Source organism: Haplochromis burtoni, unplaced genomic scaffold (assembly GCF_018398535.1).
Source record: "Haplochromis burtoni strain Fernald_Lab_line unplaced genomic scaffold, NCSU_Asbu1 Contig_166, whole genome shotgun sequence".
Classification (NCBI taxonomy): Eukaryota; Metazoa; Chordata; class Actinopteri; order Cichliformes; family Cichlidae; genus Haplochromis; species Haplochromis burtoni.
The window spans coordinates 307,514-329,209 of record NW_024582527.1 but is presented as its reverse complement, the minus strand read 5'-3'; the positions used below and the strand labels follow the sequence as shown (position 1 = coordinate 329,209).

Here is a 21,696-nt window from a genome sequence, read left to right as displayed (position 1 = left end):
GATTGTGCCCTCACCTCTTTTAATTCAATATAAGAAGCATTATTAGAAAATCACTCTTATTTGGTCAAAGTAAGCTGAACTTACAGCGAGATACCTACAAGAAAAAGCATCACAGTATGTGGATATGCATGTACAGTTTGTATTAACATCATAAATGATGCTAATAGTGATTGCATTTTTTTTGTACCCCATTAAATCTTTAGCCACAGCAGCAGTCCAGTGGGTCTTCCCAAACAGCATTTACCCCCATCCCCTCACCACCACCTGAGTGGGCTTCCGTCCTCGGCCCCTGCATTGCCTCTCTCCATAGCCAACCTTTCTACCTCGCACTATTCCTCCCTACGGAGCCCAGCCCATCGCCATTCGGCCATGTTTGCAACCCCAGCCACACTGCCGCCGCCACCGACCTTACCGACCAACAGTTTAGTGGTGCCCGGGCACCCCGCCGGCACCCCCTACCCAGGTAAAGCTGCGCACCTTAAATGCTGCACGGTAGCTTTAGCGGAGACGCAAAGTCCAAAGAAAAACAACTTCAGAGGGAGCAAAATGTTTTACATGAACATTTTTGATTCATTATTTATTCTTGAGATTAACAAAAGAACTGCAAACACTGTTGCGGTTCTACAGGACATTTTATCATTAGATAAATTACACTTAGCTGTACAACTGTGTTCATGCTGCAATTGCAGTTGTTTAAAAAAAGGATTTATAGATGCATAAAATACTAACCTGACAAATATTGTTTAACCTACTACAGTTAGTCGAGGATTTTTATACCATTAATGGCACAAAAATGTTACATTGTTTGAAACAAGTCAAGTGTTTATGCACCATTTGCTGATCTGGTAAGTGCTCATTCTTTACTTTTTCTTTTTAAATAAAAAGGCTATTGAGTTATTCTACAATGCATTTATTCCTAAGTGAAGACATGTGAGGGATTTAGCCCTTTCTTAGAAGTTTAGTTTGTCCAGATCCCAGTATTTTAAATAGAACCAATATACCAGTGGTGCTGATCTATTAACTATTTGCTGGTATATCGATAAATTTATAACAGCTGATAAATTAAAATTCAAGTAAAGACGAGATGATAGAAATACTGTTAACACCATGTTATGAGTGTTAATACTTCATAGTTTGTTAACCAGAGGCAGGTATTCCAAAACTGTATTGGCAACACAGTTTTGGAATACCACAACAACCAGCTGATGTGAGCAGAGTCACAGCAATCCACAAATAGGTAATGAGTCTTAGTAAGGACTCATAAATAACCACACATGATGAATGCTAGGGATATCTGTTTATGGTTTGTGTACTGGCTATCGGATTTTAAATCATCCGATATCGGTGCCAGTATCAGTGTCAGTTTTAGAAAAGGCTCTAATTATACATCCGTTTTCCATAGTGCCTCAGCAAAGTAAATTGCAATGACAAATTTGCATTAATCTTTAAAGCACTCTATGCAGCACATGGGATATTAATGCTAATAACACAGTGGGCACTAAGCACTTAGAGCTCATCAATAAACTGAAAAAAGTACAAAGGGTCTTGCATAGAAATAACTGTTGGGCATTACAGAGTGGAAAAGTATATTAAATGGAAATAAATACACTTGGGGTCCCTTCTTAGATGGTCTGCATTTCTAGTAGCACAGATATTAAATGGGCACAAGGACTGTAAGAGGGCTTGGATGCATCACGAGTAAATGTCATCTAACGATCAGACAGCCACCACGGTCGGAGACAGCACACCGCAAGCAGCCAGTCTGCAACTGGCACAGCCAAAATTGTGTTGCCTAGCATGCAAACACGAGTGATTTGTAACGATTTTTAATATGTTCAAAGATTCTATCGAAACAGGCGATCTCATCAGAAAAGAAAGTGTCTCCAGACATGATGGGTGTCTCCAAAATAAGCAGTAAATATGCCAGTTGTGAAATGACTTTCTCATAGAGGGCAAGAGTGTGTGTGTTTTCTGCTGGGATGACTCTTGGTTCTTTCTTGTCTTTAGATACCAGCCTGTTGATATCATTCAACCAACCAATCATGTATTGCCAGCCTCATTCGGGGATTCTGATTGGCACATTGTCACAGGCAACTCTCTTACCACCACCAATGAGTCCCCACGTAGAAAACCCTCACAGCATGAGCTGGAGAAACAGAGAATGCCAGGTGACTATTTTCTTTTTTCTCTTCTACCCTTGTTGTGAAGACTGACTGGGCGCCGTGCCTTTTTTTTTTCTGTTCCCCTTCCGCACCCCCCCCCCCCATTCTTTTTTTCTTCTTTGAATCAATTTGTTTTTTTTTTTTTTTTTTTTTTTTGGGTTTCCCCTCGCTCTCCTTTCTTGCAGAGCATGACCTCCTGAGGCAGGAGCTGAACAACCGTTTCCTGGTTCAGAGTTCAGAGCGGGGCCGGGGGCCGTCCGCTTCGCCGTTGGCCCCTGTGTCACTCCTGAGGGCCGAGTTTCACCAACACCAGCACATGCACCAGCACCAACACACCCACCAGCACACCTTCACGCCCTTCCCCGCAAGTCTGCCCCCGGCCGCCATCCTCACCCCGCCCACCGCACCCCCCATGGTGCGTACCCAAGCCAGAAATGTGAGGATAAGTAAAATAAGCTCCCGTAACTTCCCACCAACTCACCTGTTACCCCTCCCAATTTCCTCTTCAATCAACTCCTCCCTTTTTTTCTTTACCCCCAAAGTTGCCAGTTTTGTCCTGTAGCTGTAAGAACCCCTCCCTTCAGAAAAATCTGACACTTTGAGTTTGAATTTTTAAATTTTTTTTTTTTTTGCACTCTTCCTGTGGACGACAAGCTGGAAGCATCACGTTTAATTGGGGCTGCCACCTCCCATTACACAAACACACACACGAGCATGTTTATTACACTGTCAATTTAATTGCTTCATGTACACATTTCCATTATCAGCAACTATATTTGTATTTATTCAACAGATTGATGAGGCAACATGTAAAATGTTTATTTGTAATTTTAAATTAGCAATAGCATGTTCATTCCACTATATTTTCATTATTAACAGCGTGGTGTTCAGCCATGTGTTTTTAGCATGTTTAGCCGCAGCTTTTTTTAAACGACACAACAAATGATAACATTTCTCACTTTCAATATTTGATATGTTGCCCTTTGATTGTTTCAATTCTATTAACACATTTAAATATTTTATTTTGCTTTTATTTACATTTTACACAGCATCCCAACATTATTAGAAAGGACTGTAGAGTTTCAGTACGCTTCAGTTTTTATAGAAGCTACTTCCCTGTTTAGATGTGCCTTTTCATTAAAAACAAAGGTACTAATAAGCCGATCTGTGTCTGTATGAATACATTCCTGCAGACTTGTGCTTTTATACATACATACATATATATACACAGACATATATGTGTGTGTTTGTGTAACAGGGACTTATTGCTGCGTGTACGTGTGTGCAAAGCCCAAAAGCAACCATACATTCCAATGACAAATTCAAAGCTTTTCTAGTGGGTCAGATGACCTCATTGTGGATAAAGGGGGGAAATGACATCATTGTAAAACTGTTTTGATAACGTTTCTAATTGCTTCCGTGTTTTAAATGCCAACAAGTCTGGAGGGAAGAGGGAGGGGCGTTTAACACTGGCAGCTCTCAAAATTTGTACAGAGGAAAAACGGTTATGACTATTCATCCATCATTTGAAATGCGCAGCAATCTCTGTCAGTCGAATCAGACGGCTCCCCATTTGTAGCTTTTTGCCATTAGTCTAATAGATCTAATCCATCTTGTCATGACCTCTGATTAAAAGCCCGTGGTCCCATTAAGGCCCAACTCCAAGATTATCCCCATCCTGTACATTAGAAATCAAAGCTCTGGTATTTATGGCGCAGTCAGATAAGCATAAGGGCCGTTTACATGATTCTTCGGTCAGCACACACGCTGTTGTCTGGTCTGCTGTTCATTCCTTACATGGAAGGAATTATACGCTACACAATCCTCTCTTTGAAGATGAAAGAAGTGACCCCCCTCCCACCAACACCACCACCACCACCATCATCTATTTTGTGTCGTTTCAGTGGGATTTTACACTGACGTTAATGTTGCTGTTGTGTATTTTGTCGTTTTCGCTGTTTTTACTTAACGTATGCCTTTCCCTCCCTCCTACCCCTCAGTAGCGATATTGCTTTCTTCTCCTTAGTGCTTAAAGAAGCAGAGTAATGATGATGTTGTGGCTGTTTTTACTGTTTTGCTATGAAAAGCTAGACCAAGTGTTTCCCAGCTGTGCATCCTCTGTCTATCTCTCTCACACACACGTTTTTTTCCTCCTGCTCTCTAGATGCCCCATGTCATTTCAACTATGTAACAGCCCTTGGCTAATGGCTGTAATTAATGAAATTATGAAGCCTCTATATTTGTTTATTGTTCTACGCCCTCGAGCAGCTGGCTTGCCAAATGGCAGCGGTGAATGCCTGCCCCCTTGCTCCTGCCATGTCTTTGGACGAGAAATATTTTTAATTGTTATAGGATGAAATATTAAGCGTTAATTAGCCAAAGCGGTTTACTATAAAACTGTGACAGCCTCCATAAATTTTAAGGCAAGACTTTTTTTTTTCTTTATTTGTTTTTTTTAACAAGGCCATAAAGCCGAAATCCCCTCTCCAGTGACAGACATTAAACAGGCCGCGCCTTCAGAAGCGCAGAGGAGCTGTTTAATGAGCTCGGAAGCTGGCTCAGCATTTCCTCTCAATGGGCTGTCTTTGATTCGGGGCCATTATCGCCCACAAACAGGGCCGCCGACACCACCGCCGCTGTTATTACCATTCTGCGCACAGATGTGATTGGACCTGCTTCACCAGACGGCCCCGTGTCCCAAACCCTGCATCTGCACCAGCAGCTTTACCAGCTCCAGCCCGCCCTCCCTCCCCAGCCACCCCTGTCGCTGCACGCGTGCACACAGAAAATCTGATTCATACCCGTTCATTTTCCCATTTTATGTAAACCCAAAACATCTGCGTCTGCCAACTGAGCTTTGAGAAAACACTCGCAAAAAGTACCTGCAAATGGTTTGTGTATTTACGGAATAGGAATAAGTTACTGTCACTTGTAATTAGACGTTTTCAAAATAGAGAGCTGGTATTGGCTCGCGAACAGACATACAAAGTCCTCATTCATGCTCCCTTCTCTCTCTTCCTCCCTCCCTCCTGTCCATCTCAGCTTACCGACTGCTTTCTCGTGTGTGCGCGGAGCATGATCGGAAACATTTTAAATGTAACCACACTGTTTTCATCTGGCAAATTCCAACTAAAATTATTCTGATAGGCTAAGTTCTGCCACAGAAACGCTTTCCTCACAATCCTGAGGTGGTGTCGGTTTCAAGCATTTAATCAGCTGAAATCCCATCTCCTTAAATCAGTCTCAATCATACAAGGCAGACTGTTCACACAGCTTCACATATGACCTCCGTGGTTTTACGGACTGACCTGCTTTTTTGTCTTTTGAAGTAGTTTCCTAACACTGCAAACAAGTTACATGTCTTCTTGTACTTCCTTCCCAGATATACCATCGGGGCTTTTTGCACACAAAAAAATCTCAGCAGTCAAAAGCAATTAGATTCACATTTCTTCAGATTTTCCAGTGATTAGAAACAACTGGTCTGGCCTTAAAACTGTCTGATTCCTAAGCTGGGCCTCCACGCCCAATGTCTGTATGCTCAATTGAAAAATCATGCAGGCTGTCTTCATCTTGGCAGTGTGCTTAAGCGCTTGTATTGTTAGTGATTTAACTGCCTATCTGACCACGCTGTTTAAGTAAACCCATGACCAGTTCAAGCCAGCTGCTTTACCCCGGGGCTTGTTATTCTGGACCAAACCCTGCTCGTTACCAGTTACAGATGTTGAGCATGTGTTTTTGCCTTTGTAATGTAAAAAAAAAAAATAATGAGACCTTATTACCAAAGAAGGCTGTTGTATGAGGGATTTTGTTCGAGTATATCATTATGTGGACTTTTGTTTCCTAATGCTTTTCTTTTCTGTCTGTTCCAGTTCGACAAATATGGCCCCAAACTGGACAATCCATTCATCAGACACTCAAATGTAAGTTTTTTTGCACTAATTTAAATGTGTTAACAGTATTTGCATATGGCAAATCAAATATTTGACATATTTGAATGTTGCCTTGACAGCATTTATTGTGGCAGTGGCTTTGTGTGTGTGTGTGTATCTATATGCTTGAGTCTTGTATGTATGACTGTATGATTTTGTTTTGTGTCTCCCATCTTCCCCTTCCTCCCCCTTCCAGTTCTTCCCCTCCTACCCCCCAACCATGCCAGGCATGCCCCCGCTGCTCCCACACTCAGGACCCTTCAGCTCGCTGCAAGGAGCCTTCCAGCCCAAGGTCAGACCCGCATCCCTTAACCCACTGTCTACAAACGGGAGATTTTAAGGGAGCTTGAGCATAAAAGAAACCACAAAGTGTGCAGACTTTTACAAGAAAAACACTTTATACGTGCGCAAAAGGAAAACAAAAATTTAAAACTGCAGGTGGACTCCTAGCCTTAGTCACGACAGGCCAAAAATAGGACCGTGATGTCTGCCTGTCCAGAAGAGCAGAAGGGAGGAGATGCAGGGGACGTCAAGTGGGGCGGGAGGGTGTGAGTCTGGCAGATGCTCAGGGGCTGTGACCTGAAGTAAGCCACCAATCAAAGCTGGCCTAAATCCGCTGGCCCTATTCCCAGAGGGCTCAGTGATGGAGGTTCCCTTTTGTGGAAGGCCCCTCCAGATGGTTCAAAGCGCAGTTTTATGCATCCAAAGCCCCTGCTAAGTATTCTTGGAGACGAGCTTGGGGGGATAGAGCTTGGGAAGTATGTTTGTTTGTGGGGCCTGGCGACCCTGGTCACCGTGCAGAATCACCCGATCTCTAATAAGGCAATAGATTAAGGCCTGATTTAGACTTCTGCGGGGACTCTTTGTAGTGCTTACGGTGTAGCCTACATAAGTGGCGACATCGTTGGCGGCATTTTTGCTTGTATGTGGTGCGTTGTGTTAATTACCATGTAGTCCTGTCCTGGTGTTATATATCCAGTGCCAGCTGATGGAAAGAAATAAAATGCTGGGCCTTTTGGTTATTTTGGGGGGGAGGGGATTGCAAATATATTTGTCCCTCTAGTTTTTCCACTTCTTTGTAATTTCCATCACGTTCATTCCCATAGTTTCAGCAATCTCCCTCCAGGTATTTCCTGACATTTGTGAGTCCTTTATATTGATGCTATGATTATAATTCCTTAAACCGAGATTCTCTCACTGATAAAATTTAAAAACGTGGCAAAAAAGTTGCCAGAAACACGAATGAATCGATGATGCTGAACGAGCACATCATACTAGTTGTGGGCTGCATTGACCCGATGTATAGTTACATTTCTCAGGAGGTGCATGTCAGGTTAGGCCATGTGAAATGACATGTGTTTCCTGCTGGAGCATAAAACCCCAGGAACAATGTTGATCTAGGATCTTGTGCTCTGCAGACTTGAAGATGAAACAATTAGAGATGTGCTGCTCTGGCATAACTCTGAACTCTGGGAAGCATCATTGCAGTTTTACCTATATCAGCTATAGCTGTGCAAATACTTGGGCGTTAGCTGACCGTAGTGCAGCTAATTATCTGGGTTGGAATAGATGCTGGAGGGTCTTCGAGTAGTTTTGCAAGAAATTCGTCTTACATGCTTCCATGCTATCTCCATAACAGCACTGACACAAAGCATAAGAATAAGGTGAAAACTGGGATTACAGTAATCTTATTCATTCTCTCAGGGGATATTTAAAAAAAATAAATGGAAAAAATGCAATTAACAGTGTTCTACAGAGGACCCTCTTGAGGATGCCTGAGACCCCCTTTGGGAATTATTATATGAGGTCAAATTGTTTTGTATTGTTGTGCCAAGTTCAGTTTCTTTCTTTCCCCATGCAGATGTTACAGATGTGGTTGATCACCATATATCTTTTTGTCTTTGTCTTTCTCTGTCAGGCATCCAATCCCATCGATGTAGCAGCACGTCCTGGAGCAGTGCCTCATACACTTCTGCAGAAGGACCCACGGGTAAGCATGAGACCGAGAGCATCGCAGCCACTCTGCTCATATTCCTTCTGATGATAGCCAGACATGATCCAGTACATATGTCTCAAAGAGACATTTCTTCTCATGCATTTCAGTTTTACAGTTAGTAGTATGTCTTTGTTGTTTGTAATAATGATTATCTGTTTATCCATACAGATAACAGATCCATTCAGGACATCTGTTAGGGTAAGTAGATGCCTTATCCTTTCCTGTTAAATGCTTCATCTCTCTGGCCAGGCCACAAAGTCTAAAACCTTAAAATTCTTTAACAATTCTCGATTAAGCAAATGCAGGGTTTTGGCTGCATTTACGCTTAGCTTTGAGGTCTGTATTGGGGTTAGATATTCTTAATATGTTGCCTGGTTGCAAATTCTGATGAGTTCCCACTTTGTAGTTTGGCCAGAAAAGCTCTATGCCAGAATCAATTTTTAGCTCCCCATATCAAAGCCAGCAGGCTAACCTCAGTTTCTCTCTAAATTTTTAGAAACCTGGCAAGTGGTGTGCAGTGCATGTCCAGATCGCATGGCAGATCTACCACCACCAGCAGAAAATGAAGGTGCGTGAGACAGATAGTAATGTTTTTAAGGAATCTTGCTGTTATGTAAAGCCAGATACACTATATTGGTTATGGAAAACGGGCCAAATAGCTAACTTATTGAAAACACTACATGCTAGAGCAGATCGAGCTGACTTGGATCTTTTGTTTGGATCTAAACGTAGAACGATCACATGATTGGAAAGAGGCAGAAAGCTTTAAAAGAAGCAAAGCCCAACACATGAAGGCTCCACTTTAAACATATACTTTCTATAAAGGTTCTCTCTGACTTCATAAGAGAAGGGGTAGATGGTAACAGTAGCACTCGGTATCAGACGCAACATGTGAACACAGAACAGAAATGCTTATACGAATTACTCCTCTCACTGACAGAGGATGGTGTGGCCTTGCCATGGAGATCCTCTGCTAATGCCACTGGCCCTGGGTGTCTCAGGCTTTTCTTGGGCCCAGAACCCCAGTTGCCAAGGATTTTGTTTCCCTAATCAGCTTACATATATTTGTTATAACACAGCTAGTCAGAATTGAGAACATGGAGCCATTGTCAAAGTCTCTGTCCTTCTCTGAGCTCTCACCCAGTGTAGCTGACGATCGCTCACGCTCACTCCCTTGTTGGAAATGTTTCGTGCTGTTGCGTACTGACCTAATTTTCTTTGTCTCCTTCTCTGCTTTTCTACAGCAAATGCAGCTGGACCCTCACAAACTTGACATGAATGGGAAGCTGGACCTGTTTAGTCGACCCCCTGCACCAGGAGTCTTCCCAGGGTTCCCGTACCCTCACGATCTGGCACGACCCCTCTTCCCCTCCACAGGTTGGTCAAGGCTCAAAATACCTACCAACATATTGAAAACACTCAAACTTCAAGCCTCCTAACGTCATTACTGCCTTTATGGAAATTAACATTTTTAACTACATTTTGAAAAAACACTTTTTATTTTCCCTCTCGTGCAATGTTCACATAATTATAGTGCTTTGGTAGCAAGTGTTTTGCCTGTAAAGGGAGTCAAATATGTCTATGAATATGCATGGCTCTCAGTTAGGTAATTGACTGATGTGCCCTGTGTTGGAGGGCAACAGAGAAGAGAACGGCCTTTGACTGGTAATTATGCAGCGGTGTGTCAGAGGCACTCCTGTAATTGGTTCTATCATTAACAATTCATGAAATATGGGTGATGGTAGCAGTGTTTTGTGAAAGAGGCCAACTTGTTGTACATTCAAGAGCTGACCTCACTAAGCTGGTACAGACTCACGCACAAACAAATAACAGCTGCAATGAAACCAGCTGATATAGTCAGTAGCATCACTCCACCAACTCTTTGCTCAGCTGGCCCACGTTGCGTCAGAGTTTGTGATACTGCGGCAGAAATGCATTTGTTTAACTTAGGGTTTGGTTTGGCGTAAGATTGTTCCCCAACCGACCAGACGACCGGCCGGATATGGATAATAACACTATTTCATCCTCTCTGTCCCGATAGGCTCTGGACACCCCCCTCCGTCTCCATACGGCCCCCCCTCCCACCCCAGTGGATTCCTGCCTCCTAGCCATTTGGCAGGTAAGTGTAAGTAACCCCCATGTTTATCTTTTTTTTATACATTTATCTCCTCTTTCAACACGAGTCTCTCACTCACTCCTTCTTACACTCATGTTTCAAATACATTAAAAGCCACCGGGGTGTAATTTGAACCAAAGGTATTCCTAGTTTTTGATCTCAGGTTCACTTCAAGGTTAATGTACAATATCGTTAGCAACAGCCAGCTGCAGTACTGCCTCTTACTTTACTATAATATTGAATGTAGCCATCCTGCAATCAGCCAGTGTGATTCATAATACGGTCGAAAATAACTCCAGAGTCCGGGTTTATTAAAATGGAAGTAGTTTCCAGCCTCCAGACCGATTTGTCATCCCTCATTTGCTCGGACAAACTGTACACAGAGCAGCAGCACACAAGACACTATTTTCTATAAGCATGCCAAGCTGATTTCGTCGTACCCGGGAAGAAGGGAATAATGAAGGGGCGTTCGTGCTGTATGATTCTTTGGTACATTCGGTTGTTTGCATTTTTATTCATCATCCTCAGTTCGGACTGAGACACTGTTTAAGTGTCAGTCCATTCTGTGCCTATGAAAACATGGTAAACTGAGGATGAAGATTTAGTCAACAAATGGGAATTCATGTGTGAGGCAGAGGAGATTTCTCAATTCTTGTCTTTTCTAATACGTGAAAAGCTCCAGAATTAAAAATCCGGTTGGCAAGTTGTGCATTTCCTGATGGATTATTTCCGATTTAAAGTGGGACTGCAAATTCTTAGTTAATGAGTCCCGTTCGCTGACTTCTCAGACTAAATATTTGTTATCCCCGTAAATTTGGAGGCTATAGTCTGTGACTGATGGAGTCCATCAGATAGTGATTCACCATCACTGTGCTCTGTCTAGGCTAATTTCCACAGCTCCTAATTGTCTTGTCCTACCACAATCCATTTCCAGCTCAGCTCCAAGAACTCAAAACTGATTTCCCCACCAAGCAGCATCATTCCACAAGCCCCAGCAGGTCAGAGACACTCCACTCCAGTTAGTGGCAGTGAATCCAGCATCCAGGCAACCTGGCTACTGCAGGATTACCAGGCAGAGAGCTAGGGTCGCAGCGCTAGAAAACCACGGCTCGCTTGTAAGAGAAAAGCCGAGTGGAATGGGTTGGTGTTGGGGTGAGCACTGCTAGCCAGCCACCCCCCCTTTTGCTAATCCCTGTTTGGCATTTTGCAGATCCTTTCAGTCGCTCCAGTTCCTTTGGCGGCCTCGGCAACCTTTCAAGCAGTGCCTTCGGAGGATTAGGCAACCCCTCGCTTGGTAAGCGTTGGCCCCCTCTCGTCCTCCTCCTCCACCGCTCCCCCCTTCAATCTGGCCCCTGTGGCCAGTAATAGAATAGAGCAGGACAGCGTTAGACCACAGGGAGAGCCAGGAGGGGAGAAAAAAATCTAGACACTTAGCTCTAGTTTCTGTGTCAAAACAGTCCTAGCCCAGGGAGGCCCAACAAGGCAGCACAGCACACCACAGCAAACCTCCTCCCTGCCTCCACTTCATCTACCAACTAAGTCCCTGACAGCCTGGCTTTAATCTGGCTGTGTTGCTGCCAATAGGCACTCTTAGGTCTGCTGTTTGGTGGTAATTCGTCTATTAATTATTTGACAAGCCCCTTCTGCACCACCATGGAGGGTTTTCTCTTTTCCCTTTGCATCCCTTCTCTATGCCTTTCTCTCTTTCTCTTCATCCTTCCTATTTTTGTGTGCCAAATCGGTCACCCTGTTGTGAAAATGGATGTGATTGGAATAGACATGCCGTGGAATGCTAAGGTTCCCCTTGGCTTTTCACAGCTATCATCTCCAGAGGGCAGTGAGTCTCCCCTGTTCATCCGGTGCAGAAAAGGAAGGGAGGGGGGGGGGACCTTTAGTCTAAAAGCAAATGAGTAGGGGGGGTTTTTCTCTCCAGTTCAAGGGGGAGGGGGGCATTAACCTCTAACTCTTTCAAACAGCTTCAGTGCTTCAGTGAGAGAACCTCCAGAGACAAAGACAAAAGCAGCTTTTGTTGTTGAGTCTTTCTCATCTTATGTGTCCTCAAGAAGGTTTTGTGCCCAATTAACTTACAGTGGGTCCCACGCCTGTCTGCTTCTTTCCTTCAGGGTCCAACAGCATGTTTGGCACCAAGGAGGGGCCGGGAGGACTGCCCACATTTGGCAGCCCCCACCACGACACCTGGAACCGACTTCGACGAACCCCGCCGTCGTTCCCCACCCCGCCGCAGTGGCCCAAAACCGCAGATGCTGAGAGAAGCAGCTCCGCCAACAGCCACGAGAGAGAGCGAGAGAGGGAACGGGAAAGAGAGAGGGAGCGAGAGAAAAGAGACTCGTCGATTGGCAAAGAGGAGAAAGATAAAGACCGGTGGGTGAAACACACTTTTGGTTGTATGTTTTTGTGTGTTGCTCACATCCAGGATGTAAAAACCGACTCCTGAAATAAGACCACAATAGCGACTATGATAAACCAGCATTATTATACATACAAGCTGATCAGTCAGAGCAGAGCAAAGGAAAAACAGCGAATGTTTTTTTCTAGGTAGTTACAAGTCGTATCCATGGAAACTGAAATAAATTGAACAACCGGCACGCTTATAAAAGAGCACGACGCGCCGAGAGAAGCTATTTGTCAAAAATTAATTGGAGACATTTCTATGAATGGTACGGCAGCAGAATGAAGGGTTACCGTCAAACAGAGAACAGAGGGATACAAGAGCAAGGCAACTCGTACGATTTAAAAGAGAATTATAAGGCAGATTTTATTGTTGAGAATTAATCAGACACTAACCAAACGCGACCTACTGGCAAAAATAAAACTCCTTCATTGTGCCGTTACAGGGATTCTGTGGATCGCAACCGCCACTCCAACCGCTCGTCTCCGGCCTCTGCACCAGTCAGCTACCAGATCAGCAGCCTGATTCGCTCCAGCAGCCAGAACTCGAGCGATTCAGGTCGGCATCACAGCGGCAGCGTAGACAGGGTCCGCGAGGCAGAGAAGGAGCTACTGGAGCGACACAGAGAGTCTTCCGCACTGGCTGATGTGAAGGTGAAGGAGAGTCGCTCACCGGGCAAGGAGATGCTAGAGAGAAGACCCTCAGAAGACTCCATCAAACCCACTCAGCGTTCCCCTTCCCCCTACTCTAAGACAATGATCAATGAGCAGGGCATCAAGATGGCAGGCGGGCCTCTGTCTACGCTCAAGGACAGCGAGAGGAAGGAGCCCCCACCTGCAGAGCTCCTCCATAAGGTGAAAAATGACATGAAGATTAAGGAGGAGAGGAAGGAGGAGCAGGAGGTCATGGTGGTTAGTTCGGAGCCGGCCCCCCAGCCACCGGCCCAAGCTCTTCCTACTCCCGTCAGCCAACCAGGAAACCCGCACCACCACCATCCACCTTTGTCCCAGCAGCCCCCACTTCCTTCACCGCGTGGTAGTGACATCTCAGCACCTGGCCTGCATGGTGTCCCCATGGCGCATTCTCTGCCTCTTTCCATGAGCGCCATGCCTCAGATGGGCAGCCTCAACGTGCTAGACCGGGCTCGCATGGCTCCCTTCATGGGAGCACTTGCAGGAAGAGAGCGCCTGCCGCACACAGCCTTTCCCTGGGATCCGCTCAGAGAGGCCTACCGCAGCCTGGATCTGCAACGCCGCATGGACTTCCAGCTCAGGCCTGAGCCGGGGCATCGTTTCCCCAGCATGTACGAACAGGAGCGAGCCTACCGCGAAAGGGAGGCTCATGACTACTCCCACCACGAGCACCTGTTGGAGGTACGCAGGGAGCACGAGAGAATGCGACAGCAAGCCGAGGAGCGAGAGCGCCTCCACCTGAGGGAGGAGCTGGACAGAGCACGGCTTCATCAGCTGCACCAGTCCCCAATGGAGGGTCATCTACCACACATGCCCCCCTTTATGCCCCACCTAGGCGGCATGCCCTACCCCAGACTCAGCCCCTCCACAGGACACAATGGCCCTCTGAACAGAACACCCCCTACCGCCGCACTTAGCGCACCCCCACCCCTTGTGCCAGCTGGCAGTGCCAGGCCAGCCTCGCCCCGGAGGACTACCCCCCTCACAACCACCCAGGACCCACGGGACTACTCCCCATCACGTAACCCCAAAGAGGTAGAGGCTCGGTAGCTTCTTGGAAAAGTGCAAAAATGTCTTACAGGGCGCTTTCACACGCCCCCGCTCCTCTAATCTGAAAGCTTGTTGTAAACAAAATGCACTGCTCTTCTCCACCAGAGAAGAGCAAAAGTCCCTAAGGGAAAGGGTATGATTGTACAAATTAAAGGTGTGTAAGGCTAATTAAGCACATGCCATGACTTTATTTTTAGTGGACTGGAGGTCGAATAGCGTCGGTAAAGAGAACATAAATATGTGTATGTTTATTGCCGACTTAAATATTTGATAATTATTAATATATTAATCCAATACCTTTTTTTCAACTTTGTGCAAAATAGAGGTCCTCAAATGAGTTTGTACATTTCCTATCCTTGTTCCATGTATAGATATCATTTCTATGAATTTTATGTATTTTGTGCATTAGTCACGCCTTTTACAATATTTATCCCAGTTGATTGTGAGACATATCCCTTATGACCCACTGTAAAGACTGGATTTTGGTTTCAGTAACTTAACCTCATGGTACCAGGATATCCTCAGTGATGACAATGTACAATGCTACATTACCGATTTGTTCTGTTCAATTGTTTTGCCTTTGAGATATGCAGATAAATATATATTATGAGGTCTTTGTTGAGTCTCTGTAAAGAAAACAGATGTAAATAACTTGTTGCTATTCCTTCGCTGCAAGTTTACCATGTAAATTTATTAGGCTTTTTAACCATTTCTAGAAAAACAAAATCAAAACGAAACACGGGAAAATCACCTGCCTGCTGAATATTGCGGAGAGAGACAAGTGTGGCCGACGGACGGGAAGTACGAAGAGAGGGTGTTGTAAGGAGGCCTAAACGGATCATCTGCAATCTATGCAAAGCAGCACACAGCACCCTGCAGAAGAAATCACCTGGAGGGAAAAGACGATACCGGTGATACTGAGAGCAACCTGGATTTAACACCTGTTTATATTTACAAATGAAATAACGACTAAATAATTCAAAGACTTCCAAGTCACAAACTGGACCAGCCCCAGATAGAAAAATGAGGACACTGTTTAGTGGGCGGCAAAAGGACTCTCTCTGTCAACCTTGTGGTGTTGTGCAGTTGTTTTTCTTAGACTCTTGTATACAAAACAAGTAGAGTTTTAGGCGTGCAAAAAAAAATGAAAATGAACATTCATGGTTTAAAACGTACGGAATAAAGTTTGGACCTAATGTCAAACATTTCCTGCTCATCTTTAATTCTGGCGCTCGACGTCGGCGCCGACTGCCAGCTGTGACTTTGTCTGTGAGCCGGACCTGCTGAGTGCTATGTGTATGTGAGGTTGATCGGTTTGCGGTGATGCCTTAGTTTCTAGCATTTAGAGCATTTACTCATCTGATACCAAGATATTACTTTAAAATCATAAAGCCAACTGACTTGGCTGGCAGAGTAGCCTAAGCCATCAGATCATTTGACCGTAATCTGTCATACATGGGCTGCAGATCTCTTCACAGAGATCGATGAGATTGGGCCAAGGCAATACAGGCAGGGACTAATAGAACATTGATTTTGTATGAAAGCAGGTTTTGAGTGTTTGTGTTGCAGGTAACCGGTATTGACTGGCAGCCCAGCGGCATATTGACCCGCGGTCTGGACTCATTAAGAGGAGCAATGCCTGGGAGGCAGGCTATCAGTTGGTGGAAAAAGAGGCTCCCCTCTCTTCTCACATGCCTCCTCTCCTCGTGCACACCACTCATCTCCTTTTCTAATGAGGCCGGAAGGCACTCTGGAGTGGGCCGCAGAGGGAGCCCTGAGGTGCCCTGTCCTGTTATTGACAAGACCTCGGCTGCGCCTGCTGCCTGAGCAGAGACAGCCAATTCATCCCGATAATGCGCCGACTACTCATCTCGCTGCTGTGCGCCGTGAGGCCCACCAATCCCAGTCCCATGGTATCAACCCATAATGACAGCGTGGATCAAACCGTGGCCAGGTCATTAGGGGATGTTATTGAAAATCAATAGTGCTCCTGTGTCTCACGCACTCCAACAGGGTTTTTAAAGGGCTCCTTGAAAAGACTGTTTGCCAGAATGTGGTTGGCGTATTGGGAAGACTTAAATCACTATCGCTTTCAATTTAGCCTCTCGGTAATTGAACCACATATTCTTCCTATGGGTAGCATCTGTCAGTGGCCGGCCTCACTTTAGCTCTGTGTGCTTTTAGTCCTAATAATCTAGTCAACAGCAGACACTTAACCCCTGTACCTGTTACCACATAGGGATTTTTTTCTTCCTGTAACTGTTATTTACTAGGCGAGCTTTAGTTGGAGAAAACCACACACCTTAGATTCCCCCCCACCCAACTCAATCACTCTGTCCTGTGCTCTATCCATTTTACGGCTGAGTGTGGAACGGCCCTCCGGAGATGAAAAGCTCCATCAATTTCACTCATCGTCTGGCAAGGTCAATTTATTTCAGCACACAGTCCATCATCAGATGGGAATCAATTGACACATTGCCTGGCATATCCAACCCAAGGTGGATTATTACAGAGCTTGCAATTGTCAGCTTCTTACTAGAGCTATTATTCATGTGTCCGGGGGATTTTTTTTCTTTCTTTTCTTATTTTTTGGAGATTTTGTACAGTTTTCTATATTTATTTGATCACAATTTCCTATGTGATGGAACATTGTTACTTTGACGGGACTTAATGTAAGAGCGTGTCGCAAAAAAAAGCGTCTGGTTTTCTTTGACACATTTCTCCACTGTAATCCCAATTAATAGGATACGGTGGTATCTGAGGTAAGACATTGTTTTATTGTTCCACTAATCCCCTTCATTTATCTGTGAGAAACCTGAATGCTGAGGGTTTGGGATTGAATTTTCATGGTCTCAAATACCTCCAAAAAGCGCTTGGCACAGTGCTCACCCCAGATTCAGAGAACAGTGGAACAGGCCTTAAGGGGCTTTTATGGAGCACAATGGCAGCTAATAACACAGTGCCAAGCTAATAAGATGGGCAGCTCTTCCCCCACTGATAAAACATGTATGAAAGCATTTTTGAGCCTCTATGTGGTGGCTCCCAAGATCCTTTTTTTCCCCCAGCGAGAGCTAATGCATTAGTTCCCATTTGAAAGCTGTTTTGAAATGGAGATTGGTAATGAGACCTGGGGCCCCCTCCGTGATCACATTTGCTGGGGCCTCCACTGGGCCTCATGATTTGAGAGACCGCAGCTTTGCTCAGAGTTCAAGTCCATCTCTGCGGGGGTTAGAAAACCCTGATGAGAGCCATTCTGAACCACTAAGCTATATCTGAACTGCGAATTTAGGGAGAGCGCACAAGTCAAGGGCTTTGGCAGCGAATCCTTGTCGCAGCACTCTTTCTAGAATGCGTGTTGTTTTGACCACCTAAAAAGGCTAGCCGCATGCATCCTTCCATGTTCCCGTCTTTTTTTAGCTCTCTGTGTCAACAGAGCGGCAGCTGACAAAAACCAGGCCAGTCAGTGGTTAAGGAGCTGACTTGGAAACAGCCAAATGGTGTGAATTCCAGGCCCTGGTGACAAAGTGCTGTCTAATGTCTTTTCACCTCTGGACCTATGACAAATATTCCAGCTGTCTCACAGCGCAGCTACCATTGCTAGGCAAGCAGACCAAGTAATGCAGCCCAGAAGAAAGAGGATACTTGAATCGGTCACAGAGGAACCTCAAAGTGCACAATATGAGACAGGGAGGAGAAGAAAAGAATTAGAGGAGATGGAAAAGAAGGAGGTCCAGAGCAGCCACCGGGCAAAAGAAGTTTTCCACTTTGATTCAACTTGGAGGATTTTTCCAGCCTTTAGTGGAACCTCACAATCTCCAACACTGGCCGTATTATGTACACAAACCATAAAAATGAATAACATTTATGCAGCTGGGCACATCTGGCAGTGATAGGACTCTCATTCACAGACTCACAGGATGGCACTGTGCCGCCACGCTACCCTTTCTGTTCTATGCATGGACATAAGGCACAAGAAGACAAAACGTGGGCGGTGTAAAGGGAGTTTCTGAAATGCTTCGAATGAGTTTAAGAAAATAAGAGATTTCAGGGCAAAATGGAGGCCATACGTGGCTCGTCCAATTTGGCAGAGCCGGCGCGCATGATTAGCCGTAGAGACGTTAATCAAAAGTGGCTCAGTGTTTGAAGGGGCAGTGAGAGGCGCTGCCAGCTGGTGACAACATGGCTTGTGTGCTCGGGCCAAGAGTGAAGTTTATTTGAATACGGATCTTGCCGTGACCGTATTTCTCCAGAGCTCAGTTAGCAGAGCGTTCCCTGGCTCATCACTGGGATCGCCTCAGAGCCGTTGGCGCCCGGGAAGGCAGAAGGTTTTTTTTTCCAAGCCACAGAATGAGAATTACGATTTAGTCCATCCCCTCTGGTGGTGTGGGCATATTCATAAGTATTTATTCAGTTTGACGCTGGCACAGACACGACACCTAGTTCTTGGCTCTCCGTGTGTGAGGATTTTATTTTGAATATGAAACTATGAAATTGACAAAAAGGCTGTTTTTGCATTCTGTAAATTAACAACACATTTGAAAATCAAACATCCCATTTTTCCACTTAAAATCATGCGAGACCTCTACTGAAAACACGAAGCTTAGTTATTCAGCTGTCAGTTTGCCCTTAGAGCCAAGCTTCAAGACCCAGTGCAAAGCACAACTCTTAGGAGTAATGCAGTGGGATGTGTGTGATCAAGTAAATTCTTAAGTTTGTTTTCAGCTCTCTCAGGAGGTTAGAGGAGGGTTTGTGATTTACTGTTACTATTAGCATTATGGCTTTATTTACAAAATATTCTACATTTTTATATAGTTACAAAAGCAGTGACAACAGTGTTTTTGGATGATTTACAATTTCACTCTTTCTTCCGATTGGGTTCCCAATCAGACAAAGACAAAAAGCAGGTAGGCGGGGCTTCTTCTGTTTGCCTGAGATGACCATATTAGGGATATCCACTCTCAGTGACATCATACACAAGGAAATACAAGAAAAAAAATGTCAGAAACCAAACGTTTCAAGAAGTCCAGATGTTTTCAGATTTTTTATAATCCTCGCAACTGTTTCGGGGGATGAACAAACGGCTTTTTTTGCATATTTGTCACATTTACATGTTTCAGATCATCAAACAAATTTTCACATTAGACAAAGAAAACCCGAATAAATACAAATTGCAGGTTTTCAATGATGGTCTCGTTCATTAACAGCTTTCCAAGCCTAACCCTATCCCTGTGTGAAAAAGTAGTTGTAGAGTATGAATGGCAGGCCTAAGGTCATACAGACCATCTCAATTGAATTTAAGTAAATTGGAACTTTTGTCTTGTCAGGTCACAGAATATTTTCTCAAAAGTCTTGAGGATCATTAAGATATTTATTGACAAATGTGAGATGAGCCTTCGTCTTCTTTTTGGTCAGCAGGTGTTTTCTCCTTAGATCTCTCTCATGGATGTCATTTTTCTCCAGTCGGTTTCATATTGTTGCATCGTGAACACTACCTGTAACTGAGCCAAGTGATGCCTGCAGTTCTTTAATGTCGTTCTGGGTTCTTTTGTGACCTCCTGGATGAGGCTGGCCACTCCTCGGGAGGTTCACCGCTGTTTTGTCCATTTGTGAATAATGACTCTCACTGGAGTTCAAGGCCTTAGAAAAGGTTTTGTAACCTTTTCCAGACTTATGGATGTCAGTGACTTGGTTTCTCAGCTGTTTTTTAGACCACTCATGAAGTGTAGTTTTTTTTAGGCTAATTCACATTGTCAGACAGGTTCTATTTAACTGATTTCTTGATTCAACAGGTCTGGTAGTGATCAGGCCTTTGTGTTGCTGGTGAAATTGATATCAACTTTTTTTTTTAAATTGTGGTTAATCACTGATAATTCATGATTTGGATTCATGTAATTACTTTTCGCACAGGGTCAGGTTTGGAAAGCCTTTTTCGCTTTATCAATGAACTCATCATTAAAAACAGCATTTTGTATTTACTCGGGTTATCTTTGTCTAATATTAAAATCTGTTCGATGATCTGAAACATGTAAGAAATCAGGAAGTGGAAACTGTACAAAAACTGTACAATTCATCATCTGTATGTGAGGTCATTCTTTGTGTTTTTGACTTCTTTCAGCAACACACGGTCAATGCCACTGTGGCCACAACGGTCACTAGACTGACTTTGCGTTCTCATCGAGTTGTAATGTTCGTCCACAAAAACACTGAATGCACCCACAGCACAGTGGAAAAGGGCAAAGAGATTGTATTCTTCATAAGACTGGCTTCAACCAGGCGTTTCAGCATTCCAGGGCTGGCTTCAGCCCCGCCTCCCATGCTTCTTTGGAAATTTGTCTGGCAGCAAACATGCTTTGAAAGGCTCTTATCTCCTATCTAGCCAGGAGTTTCATGCACCAAAACAACAAACCCTATCTTATCTCAGTGTGTTCGTTAATGTCACAGCTTAAGGGGCTTGTTCTTCCACTTGCAATGGGGCTTGGAGAGCAGATTGTTTGCAGATTAGTAAATGCGGGCCTCTGGAGGTCTTGGAGCTAGTACAAAATACTTGTCTTCTCCCGCAGATGTTCATGTGCGCACACCTCACCGTATTGGCGGCCCTCCCACTTTCCCGTGTCAAATGGCAGGAGTACCGCACAATGGCTGGTAAGCATCATTACACACAGTCAGATCTACAGCGATAGTTCTCTCACCAGAGTGCCAAAACAATGCACGATAGCTACACGAGGCTACAAATGTTGCTGATGCGCTTCTTCTGTTGCACAAAGCCCTAATCTGTGATACCTCCTGAACCACCTGCAATACTTGATGCCTTTTGCCCAGCCTGTGTGGCCATGTTCACGACCATCCCTCAGTGACACAGGAGAGCAGGCGAAGCTCTACTGGCTTCAGCCATCTGGCTATCTCACACAGCCCTTGGCTACACAGTGGCTCACTCAGCGATTGATTGGGGTGTTGAAGGCCAGCTATTTAACACATCAGAACAACAAGTACTGCTATCATGCTGGCTCCTTTTCATGTCTCGTTTCTGTGCCGCCCAAGAATGCCTCTTATCTCTTCCCTTCTGCTTGTTGGTTTAAGCCAGACAGCATATGCCCACATTCCCCCTGTAATAAACCATTTTGCTTTCGGTGTAACCCTGACAGACAGAAAGGCTGCAGCTGAGCTGCGTTTGGGGGGGTGGGGGATGGCGGTTTAACCCTTGTGTTGCTCGGTAAGAAAGAAAAAAATAAACAATAAAATCTGCAGCCCACTCTCCTGTTGGTGCACCCAAAGACTGACAGATGAAAATAAAGCCCTATGTTCCATATCATTAAATCCTCCTCTCTCACCTGATTACATTCT

The 21,696-nt window shown here is 44.6% G+C and overlaps 1 protein-coding gene across 9 annotated transcripts in view; it reads left to right on the top strand.

Annotated features, from left to right (window-relative positions):
* Window positions 1–15,558, top strand: part of fbrsl1 (fibrosin-like 1) — a 281,436-nt gene extending 265,878 nt beyond the window's left edge. For 2 of the 9 annotated variants that reach the window (XM_005933319.3, XM_005933316.2), the window contains 12 exons: window positions 204–463; window positions 2,348–2,598; window positions 6,032–6,082; window positions 6,288–6,383; window positions 8,010–8,081; window positions 8,256–8,285; window positions 8,584–8,655; window positions 9,332–9,464; window positions 10,129–10,212; window positions 11,414–11,497; window positions 12,327–12,585; window positions 13,059–15,558. In XM_005933319.3, the coding sequence (XP_005933381.1) occupies window positions 204–463; window positions 2,348–2,598; window positions 6,032–6,082; window positions 6,288–6,383; window positions 8,010–8,081; window positions 8,256–8,285; window positions 8,584–8,655; window positions 9,332–9,464; window positions 10,129–10,212; window positions 11,414–11,497; window positions 12,327–12,585; window positions 13,059–14,355 (2,689 nt within the window). In that variant the 3' untranslated portion in view covers window positions 14,356–15,558. Of the gene's footprint in view, window positions 1–203; window positions 464–2,007; window positions 2,169–2,347; window positions 2,599–6,031; window positions 6,083–6,287; window positions 6,384–8,009; window positions 8,082–8,255; window positions 8,286–8,583; window positions 8,656–9,331; window positions 9,465–10,128; window positions 10,213–11,413; window positions 11,498–12,326; window positions 12,586–13,058 lie in introns of all 9 variants that reach the window. The other 7 variants (XM_042225282.1, XM_005933322.3, XM_005933318.3 and 4 more) reach the window with 6 other exon arrangements.
* The last annotated feature ends 6,138 nt before the right edge of the window (window positions 15,559–21,696 follow it).